The 10,748-nt window shown below is 49.6% G+C and overlaps 1 protein-coding gene across 1 annotated transcript; it reads right to left on the bottom strand.

The window, feature by feature from the left end:
* Positions 1-1,294: 1,294 nt before the first annotated feature.
* On the bottom strand, positions 1,295-1,947 carry LOC111589745 (protein MATERNALLY EXPRESSED GENE 1-like). The gene is made up of 2 exons (XM_023300623.2): positions 1,770-1,947; positions 1,295-1,563 (listed from the first exon to the last, which is right to left on the bottom strand). Exons 1-2 carry the CDS (start codon positions 1,852-1,854, stop codon positions 1,382-1,384), a joined length of 267 nt encoding a protein of 88 aa, XP_023156391.1. The 5' UTR covers positions 1,855-1,947; the 3' UTR covers positions 1,295-1,381.
* Between the last annotated feature and the right edge of the window lie 8,801 nt (positions 1,948-10,748).

Genomic DNA, 10,748 nt, shown 5'->3' with positions numbered 1-10,748 from the left:
TGAAATGGCTTGGGATGGCATGAGTGAGCCCCTTGCCCCTCTATTAATGGACAAGGTGGGGGATTAGGGGGAGGAGTCGAGGACTAGTGGGAGGAGGCGAGGATTAGTGAGAGATAAACATGTATTAGCTATGAATAAGTGAAATTAGCTTGTAGAGCTCACTGTATGACACCGGAGGCGTATGTATACGTATGAGCATAAGGAAATTTATTAAGAAAATATTTGTAGGGATTTTAAAAATGATTATGAGGGTATTTCTTAGGATAAAAATATTTGGAGAAATATTGGTGGAACATTTAGCTAGTATTTCTTAAAATAATTTGAGGGGATCACTCGGGAAATATTTGTAGGATATCTTGAGGACAATTTTGGAGATATGGTAGACCACTATATGTTCTTTGTTGAGATCAACTCACAAGAAAACATTTTGAAACAAAATTTAAAATTCATTTTGAATTTAGAGCGAGTTTGAGAAATTTTCTAGATTTGAATTTTTGGGGTGCTACAAGGGGCTGACGTCATTGGGCTGAGAAAATAGATGTAAGGATGCGATAAAGAAAGGAAATCTAACAAGGAAGTCTAACTATCATGATCGGTGCCCATGTGCCCCCAAAAGGTCCTAATGACCTTGTCGTTACTATTTGCGAGGAGTCTCCACAATCGGCTGACATCTTGCGAGCCTCGCTTGATCCACCCACGTTCGGAGCCACCTCCGTCCCTTTCTGGGATGTTTCTTGGCTTGGAGCACCCTGCTCCTAGCGGGCAACATCGGCTTTAGGAGCCACTTTCCCTCGATGAGGCATGTCGCATCTGTCTGAGTGGACCTCTGGAACCGCCTTGAGCATCAGTGTGCCATCGCTCCGACCTCGCACCTAGACTTGTCTGGCTGCCCTGTAACCACAGCAATTGCAGCTGTTCGGACGGCTGCAACCGCAATCCATAGAGACAAAATATTGTACAAGCTACATCCGGATTAATGCCACAGTAAGCCGCAAACCTTCCATGTCGCACAGAACATTCGTGGTGTTGACGCTGACACGGGAGGCAACTACTGCTACTCAGGATTTTTCCGCTAACGTGACCGAATGCACATTCTCCTAGAAACATCCTCATTCTGTGCAGTGTGATTTATACCGATACTGTCGTCTATCCGCAACAACATCTGCGAGCTGATGGAGGCAGCCTAAAGCATTCTAATATTTTTCATTAAAATTTATTGGGAAACATACTTCATATTTAAGTCCTCTAAAAACTGGTTAGATTTTGACTAAATTTCGCGAATCGAAAAAAAGTCTAATACCAAAACTAAAACTCCCATATATTATTAATAGCATTACCTACCATTACAATGTATATAATAACATCGATCTTTAATTTTTGTTTAGAAGCAGGCATGACTACACTCAGCCAGCGTAGAGTAGCAACCATGAGTTCGGCCACCAATGCAGCAGTAGCACTTGTTATCTTTGCATGGAAGAAACCCTTGAGCGCATTGTGCTCCTTTTCCTCGCATAATTCCTTCTTTAGCTAGAGTAGAAACACCGATATCATTTGTGACATGACCTAGTAGAAGGTAAAGGATAAGAGTTCTATTAACAACAAATGCCTTGAGTATAATTACATTCAAAATTATTTGAGTAATTTAACACAGGGGATTGCGATATATCATTAATTTTCCATGATACACACACGGTATCATATAATAACATCTTCTAAATTGTCTACATCTATCAAGCATGCACACACATGTCTATATAGTTTTCACTTACCCTTCCCATGCGCATGAGCAGCAAAGTATCCGAGGAGAAGTAACGAGAAAAACACTAGTGCATCCACCCTCTTTTTGTTTTCCATGACGCAAGAAAATCTAAAGAACTCCTCACGATTGATCCTAGAAGAGTGTATACTTATCTATATACTATAATCCTAGAAGAGTGTATACTTATATATATATATATATATATATATATATATATATATATATATACTATAGCGGAAACCAATTCACTGGCAAGTATTCACCAAAGATATGCTACTCCAGTATTAGCAGTGATTTAGTTCCTTTTAAACAAAATTGTAAGTTATATATTCTATCATATCATATCTACCTATATCTTCTATATATCTATATCTACATCTATATCTATATCTACACCCCTATATTATTTGGTGAATTTGCTATATGTATCTCTATATCTATATCTATATCTATGTGAGGTGTGGGAATACCCAAGGTTAAAATTCTGGCTCTACTATTAACCGTCTGTGCCGAGAGCTCTTAGCCACACACCTGTCCCCAACGAGGAGCTGCAACTGCAAGCCACTACACGCAGCACTGTGCAGCCGCCACTGCCCTCCTCTCCTCCAACACCGCCATGCACAAATCATGCCACCGACTCCTGTCACACTCGGGTTTTAGGGACCTAGGCGTGAACATAATCACCAGGTGTGCTGGGACCAAGTCTCACACATATGATGAATCATGCACAGAAACGAATGCCACAACTTTATTATACAATAGGAGTTCTGTACAAAATAAATTAATAATTACATCGTAAGGAGACAACGATCCAGCAACCCAAAGTTGACTAGGAGACGATGGCCTAGACCTCTCACGAACACATTGCAGCATCCTCCATGCGCCTCATCCTGTTTTACCTGTTCTTGACCTATGGGGGGTGTAAGACAGCAAAGGTGAGCTCACATATATTCATCGCTCAACAAGTTGTGGGGAATAATGTGCATGAACTCACCAAAGGTGGGAGTTCACGTGAAGTGTAAGGCTGATCAATAATAAGGGTTAAAGCTGAGCATTGCTTTTAATAAGTTGGTCAAATTTTATTAGCAGTTACTAAATATAAGTCAATACCAAACCATAATAATATTAGAACAACATTAATAATAAATCTCATGCAATGCAAATGACAAATTGAATTTAGTTCCATAATTTAATCATGCGAGAGTCCAGAGTTGCTCATGACCACGAGCACGGCTAGTATACCAGTTTTACACTCTGCAGAGGTTGTACCATATACCCACAAGTCATGTATCCCATGTTGCCAGGGTTTGTAAGGCCCTTAGACACTTCTGAGGTGAATGGCTAGGGATCCACTACGAGGCCTTTACAAAGTTCCACTAGCTTCCGAAAACCTGCTACAGTTTCTAGGAAGAGCAATGTAGGAATCCCTCGTCTGACCACCATCGCAGCAAAATCAACCCGAGAACCTCCCTACACTCCTACTCCCCTACTGCCCTTGCCCCTTTCAGGTAAGGTAGTCTTCCACTAGCTTTCCTAATTAGTCAGCCAAGGGCGTCCCATTCCACCCTTGCGGTGGCACATGTTTCTCAAGTTAAGCTCCGTGTTCCAATTAAAATAATGATCTTGACATGAACAATAAATAAAATAACATAATAATTGGAACATGGACATAATGTGATATTAATCCCAAAAGCATATAGAGCAATAGCAAAACTACCCAAATAGTTCAGAGGTAAACAAGGTATAAAGATAATCAGACTAGGGTGACCTATTGGGTCCCATCAAAATTAAACCTATGCATGAATAAATTATTATAAAGAACATTATTGGGTAAACAAAAGTGATCAAGGGCACAACTTGCCTGGGACTTGAGATTCAAGGTACCAGGATGATCTTCAGATGACTCATGACCTCACTGCTAAACGTAGCAATACAAACAAACATGGTATAAGTAAAATTAACATTACACCAAACATAAGAATAAACTACATAATAATAATCTATGTATCGCTACGAGATCGTGGGTTCGAGAATCGCTAAATTCAGAGTTACGGTTAAGGAGTTGTGATTTTTGGAAGATCTATGAGATTTAAATATTAAACTATATTATGAATTGGTTAGTATACATCATATGAGAGAATATTTTATATATAATTAACTCAACTTTAATCTTAATTACAACTTTACTAGAGCTCATATTTTAATCAAATTATAATCATGGACAGTTTAGCTTTGATTTAGAAGAGTTAATCTAGTAGACATAGAATAAATAAATATCTAACTATAAAATTATGCGATATGGTATAATTAATGTTGTTACTGCATAATAAATATTTATACGAAGCTAACACGACTTGAACGGATTGAAACAGAGTTAAAATGAATTAGTTATGATTTTCCGAAGTTTTAAGTGGTAGATACGAAACAAATCAAGCGTATAAATTTAACCATATGCTTCATACTAAAATAAGATTACCAGAGGATGAACAATATTACTATGAATTTAATGCAACTAAAACGAATCAAAAAGGAGTTCAAATGAATTTCTTATGAATTAAACAGGATTCTGGAATTATTTTTATACTAGAAATCATTTTTCTATATTAATTACTGGATTTATTTAAGCCATGGGTCGTGGGTACTAATTACCAGAAGTTCGGGGGCAAAACTATAAATTCTAGGGGCGTGCCCGTATTTATTTTCCACAACCAGAGGATGGCGGGTTAATTTCTTAAATGGCTGAGGGCTTTTTAACAAAATAGCCGCGGCGAAGGGGTATCAGTGAGTAGTGGCCATTGGATCCGCGATTTATGGTGAGGATTAGATCCAAACATTTGTCGAACCAGTGTAGCTATCAGCCGCAAGTTCGGAGATCAACGGCTACAAATTAATGGAACGTGATCTGTTTCGAGCCGTAGGATACCGATCCAACGACACAGATCCAACGCCCTAGGCGGTATGCTAAAACTAATCTGGGCCGCCCATCTATGGATCCATGGTTCCGCGTCTGATCTTCTACCCCCAGCCTGAACACGGCGACGCACCAGTGAACGACGGCGGAGCTCCCACCGGCGTGCGGCGATCACGGCTCTGGTGCACTACTTGATAAATTGAAACGCGCTAAACGACTCTAAGGACAACACGGACAGTGTCGGTACCTTGAAACAGGGGTACCCCTGGTTACAAGGTATAAACATCGTGCCGGCGGTAAAGCCTCTAGCTGCGTGGCAAGCGGCTCACCGTCGTGCAACATCAGCCGCCTTGGGGTCACCACGTGGCCAAGGGAAAAAGCGTGCTCTGTATACGCGCGGTAGGTCCGGGCCTGCCACGTGGGAAGCATCGGACCCCGTGCATAACGGGCGGACCTCCGAGAAAGATCTCAGACCCTTCCGTGTGGGGTCCGGATAGATCACCACTTGGTCCCCAGGATTCTAGGGCAGGGAATACCGGGGCCCCGCCCTGGAAGGGGTCCGGTGCTGTCACATATCCGGGGCTTGCACCACGCTCCCCGCTCGGACCGAGACCCGCCACTGCCGCGCGGCTCGTGGCTCATGACATAAGCCGAGCGAAGGAGTCTGACGTCAGGCCACCGCGGTCGCGCGGTCTCCGCATTTATTGCGAAGAGGACACGCTGCCTGCCACCAGGCTGACGAACGATGTGCCCCCTCGGCATTTAATGCGTCCAGTCCACTCCGCTGGCAGACGACGTCAAACAGCGCGCCTGTCCAATCTATCATCGAACAATGCACTCGTGCCATGCGACGCATCGTGCTCATTATCCCTTCTGCAAGAAGCTTCCCCTGCACGCCGAAGGTACACGAATCTCGGGTGACAGGACACAAGGAGATTGCCCCAGCAGCAAATATTTATAGTCCCGAGCGCTATATTCTCTATGTCCCTAGGCCCACCTATCGAGGCTCAGTACCTTTGTACATGCCCCCTTCAGCTATAAAAGGGGAGGCATGCGACGTTACAAGGCCAAATCCAAGCTCAGACTCACAATACATTACACAATGGAGTAGGGTGTTACGCCCCGGCGGCCCAAACCACTCTAAACCCTCGTGTGCTCTCATGTGTTCATCCACCAACCTCGTAACAAGCAAGACGCTTAGGCCCCTCCTAATTTTAGGAATTAGGGCGGGTGCAATCCGCCACCCAGCCGGAGAGATTTACCCTCCAACACTTGGCGTGCCAGGTAGAGGCGTAGGCTTTTAGATTTTTGCTTGTTACTCGATTGACACCATGGTACATATCACCGAGCACCAAGATGAGACCTCCGAAGATTTCCTCTTGGAGGAAGGGACCGCATCCGCTACATCACAGAATTCCGACTGCCAGGCGCCCTGCGCCGCAGCTGTGCGCTCCGCACGGTAGCATACACTGGCACAGGCGTCCCGGACTCCATCGGGGGTCGCTCCCGCCGGAGCGCTCTCCACGGCCAGGGAGCTGCTGCATCATCCACCAAGCTCCACAGCCTCACCGAGGGCTATGGGGCAATGGCACGACGACGTGGATCGCCAACTTGGTATAGCACACATTGGCTCGGTCAGGCCCAGGCCTCAATCGTCCCGACGCCAGTATGAGGCGTCGGCCTCGGTGCGCTCGCCCTCGGTGAGGGCTGCGCCGACCAAAGATCTGCGGGCAGAACTCAATCGCAGACGAGCGGCAGAAGATACGCAAGTCCCCCTGGAGAGACCAGAAGACCTACGGGACGAGCTAAACCACAGGGGGGCGGGCAAGAATGCTCGTCTCTCTTTAGGAAGGGCACGAGAGTGCCGCCGGAGCCTCGGGGGTCACAACCTCGAGCAAGACTTCGCCGCGGCCGCGCCACAAGGCCCGGGGATGCCCGATTCCAGACAAGCATCCCATTGGCCAGAGTAGGCTACACCGCCCTAATGGACCACCTCCGCATGGCAGCGTGGCCAATCAAGTTTCGTCCACACCTGCCAGAAAAGTACGATGGTACGATAGACCCGTCAGAATTTCTGCAGGTCTACGTCACCGCCATTGTAGTGGTAGGTGGAGACACCGCCGTAATGGCGACCTATTTCCACGTGGCTCTGACTGGGCCAGCCCGGACTTGGCTCATGAACCAAGCCCCAGGGTCCATATACTCTTGGGAAGAGCTCTGCGCGTGGTTCATGGCGAACTTCGCCAGCGCCTACCAACAGCATGGTGTAGAAGCACACCTCCATGCAGTAAGGCAAGAACCTAGGGAAACCCTCCAGGCGTTCATTTCCCGCATCACCAAGGTACGTGGGACAATCCCTCGTATCTCAGATGCTTCCATCATCACAGCTTTTCGTCAGGGGGTGCGTGACAAAAAGATGCTGGAGAAGCTGGCCACGCACGATGTGGACAACGTCACCACACTCTTCGCCCTGGCTGATAAATGTGCCAGGGCCGCTGAGGGCCGTGCTTGGCACTCGGCGCCACAAGCTGGGGTCACCCAGACGGGCGGTTCAGATGCTGACACCCAGGGCGATGGCAAAAAGGAAAAGAGGAACAAGGGCCGCGGCCGCAAGAAGCAACAGGATGCTGCTCTAGTCATCACTGTCGCGGCTAGGGGCCAGGGTAAGCGCAACAAGCGCTCACAGCCCCAAGAAGGCAACGACAGCACATGCCCAGTGCACCCCAACAGTCGTCACAGTGCCATAGACTGCTGGGAGATTATCAAACTCATAAGGCGCGTCAACAAGCGGCGCGAGCAGTCCTCCAAGGACGGCTCGCCGCCTCGTCATAGGCTACACAAGGAAGAGGCCGACGAAAGGGCTACGACTGTGGGGGGACAGGACCTCAACTACCAGTCGCCCGAGAGAAACCTTAAGGACATTTTCACCGAAGAAACCGACTCCGGCAACGACGACGACTGCCGCAAGAAGCTGTATGTCATGTACGACGGAAGCTGGGAGCTCGTCTCCCGCAGGAGTGTCAAGACCCTACGACGGGAGGTCATGTCGGCAGTCCTAGGAGTCCCCAAAGCTGCTCTGCACCAATGATGGAGGAGCACCACCATCTCTTTCGGGGCACTCGACTGCCCCGACAACATGGCAGGGGCCGGCGTACTACCGCTCATCACCACCCCCATTGTCGCCAATATGCGACTGCATCACGTGCTGATCAATGGAGGGACTAGCCTCAACGTCATCAGCCATGCGGCGTTCAGGCAGTTGCAAATCCCGGGGTCCCGGCTGGGGCCCTCCCGCACATTTTCCGGAGTAGGCCCGCAGCCCGTGTATCCCCTCGGGAGCATTGCGCTCCCAGTTACATTTGGGACGGAGGAAAACTTCTGCACGGAGAACGTCCAGTTCGACGTCGCGGAGGTCAACCTCCCCTTTAACGCCATCATCAGGAGACCGACTTTGTACTGGTTCATGGCCATTGCCCATTATGGGTACTTGGTCCTCAAGATGCCATCCCCCGCAGGAGTCCTCAGCGTGCAGGGCGACCGCACCGTCGCGCTAGCGGCTGTTGAGAAGCTACATGCCCTGGCGGCCGAGACCGCTCGGCCGGGCGGTGGAGGGAGAAGCCCCTCAGCCTCCGGTGCCAAAGCACCGAAGGTGCAGCCAACCGAAGCAGACGGCGGGCCCGCAAAGACCATCCAGGTTGGCGCAGACCCATCCCGGACCACCCACATCGCGAGAAATCTGGGAGAGAAATAGGAACTCGCGCTCGTCACCTTCCTCCGGGCAAATGCTGACGTGTTCGCTTGGGAGCCGTCGCAGATGCCTGGGATCCCTAGGAAGGTGATTGAGCACCATCTGAAGATCTATCCGGACGCCAAGCCGGTAAGCCAGAAGCCTCGGAGGCAGTCTGTGGAGCAGTAGGACTTCATCCGTGAGGAGGTTCGGAAGCTGTTGCACGCCGACTTCATCGAAGAGGTCCATCACCCCGTGTGGCTGGCCAACCCGGTCATCGTGCCAAAAGTGAACGAGAAGCTCCGAATGTGCATCGACTACACCAGCCTGAATAAGGCATGCCCCAAGGACCCATATCCACTTCCACGTATAGATCAGATCGTGGACTCTACCTCAGGGTGCGACTTTTTGTCTTTCCTGGATGCCTACTCCGGTTTTCATCAAATCTGGATGTCCAGGGAGGACAGGAAGCACATCGCTTTTGTAACGGTAGATGGGCTATACTGTTATGTTGTGATGCCTTATGGTCTGAAAAACGCCCTGCCAACATTTGTTCGGGCAATGAGTAAGACCTTCGGGGATCTGATCCGGGACAAGGTGGAGGTTTACATCGATGACATCGTGGTCAAGACTAGAAGGGGGTTGACCGTAGTGGAGGATCTGACCCTGGTTTTCGACAAGCTGTGGGCAACCCACACCAAACTGAACCCGGAGAAATGCATCTTCGGCGTCTCCGCAGGGAAGCTGCTGGGTTTCCTGGTTTCATACCGGGGCATTGAAGCTAACCCAGAAAAGATCAAGGCTATCGAGATAATGAGGCCTCCCGCCCGTGTCAAGGACATCCAGAAGCTTGCGGGATCTCTGGCTGCCCTTAGCCGCTTCATTTCAAGGTTGGCTGAGAGGGCACTGCCTTTCTTCAAGCTTCTACGAAAATCTGTTCCTTTTACCTGGACCAAAGAGGCAGAACAAGTCTTCCAAGAATTGAAGCAACACCTAACTTCCCTGCCGATCCTGGTTGCTCCAGAGCCAGGGGAACCGATGTACCTGTACATTGCGGCGGCTGCCAAAGCAGTGAGCATGGTGTTAGTCGCCGAAAGGGTGACACCAGAAGGGCAGGGACCTAAGAACTTAGAACCAGCGTCGGGCACCCAGACTGTCCAGAAGCCGGTTTATTACATCAGCGAGGACCTCCATGAAGCAAAGACTAGGTACCTCAAGACACACAAGCTCCTCTATGTTGTCCTGGTAGCGTCCAGGAAGTTGCGTCACTATTTCCAGGCACACAGAGTTGTGGTGGTGACCTCCTTTCCATTGAGAGCCATCCTCCACAACTCAAACGCCACTAGCAATATCGCCAAATGGGCAGCAGAGCTCGCTGAGTTCCAGCTGGATTTCCAGCCTCGCCACGCTATCAAGAGTCAGGTCCTGGCCGACTTCATCGTAGAGTGGACTCCACCCCCATGCGCCCCTAGGGGCCCGAACCCCGATCCGGGCCCCACACCTGCAGAGCGAAGGGGTCTGGTCTTCACCGAGCCCCACTGGACGCTCTTCTTCGACGGTTCCGCCCGCCAACAGAGTGCTGGCGCAGGAGTGGTCCTCGTCGGCCCAGATGGGGACCAGCTGAAGTATGTGGTACGCCTTGAGTTCAAAGCCACCAACAATATGGCAGAGTATGAGGCGCTGATCTTCGGCCTATCTGCGGCCCTATCTCTGGGGGTCCGCCAGCTCCTCGTAAAGGGGGACTCTCAGCTAATCATCAAGCAGGCCCGCGGGGAGTGTAGCTGCAATGAGCCCAGACTCGCACCTTACCTCCTCCATGTAAAAAAGCTATAGAAGGACTTCGCAGCCTTGGAACTACAACATGTTCCCCAGGCTGACAACTCAGCGGTAGATGACCTCTCCCAGAGGGCATCAACTCGAGCACCCGTGCCCGAGGGCGCCTTCGAAAGGCGGTTGCTGAGACCCATCGCCCAGCCTGTCGAACTGGGTGAGGGGGGCAAGACCGGCACCTCGAAGCCGGCGGTCCTGGTGGCGTCCCAGGACCCACCAAAGGCTGTGTGTGCACTGGGGGGCCTCACCGACCCCCCAGCACCACAACCGACAACTCAGAGTGGTCCCGATGCATGGATCTCCGAGATCCGGGACTACCTGAAGGAGGATATCCTTCCTGAAGACCATGTCTCCCCAGAGCGCATAGTACGGTTGGCTAAACGCTACACGACGATAGAAGGGGATCTCTACCGCCGTGGCGCCAACGGTATCCTTATGCGGTGCATCACCTAGGAAGAGGGTCGTGAGTTACTCACGGATATCCATGGAGGGGAGTGTGGAAGTCATTCTTCATCCTGCAC

This window comes from Zea mays, chromosome 7 (assembly GCF_902167145.1).
Source record: "Zea mays cultivar B73 chromosome 7, Zm-B73-REFERENCE-NAM-5.0, whole genome shotgun sequence".
Taxonomy (NCBI): Eukaryota; Viridiplantae; Streptophyta; class Magnoliopsida; order Poales; family Poaceae; genus Zea; species Zea mays.
This window is presented reverse-complemented; position numbering and strand designations above follow the sequence as displayed.

Excerpts from the sequence above, each read along its gene's own strand:
- LOC111589745 (XM_023300623.2), bottom strand. The coding sequence starts at position 1,854 with ATGGAAAACAAAAAGAGGGTGGATGCACTAGTGTTTTTCTCGTTACTT. Across the intron at positions 1,564-1,769 it reads TGCTCATGCGCATGGGAAGG|GTCATGTCACAAATGATATC; the intron begins GTAAGTGAAAAC and ends ACCTTCTACTAG.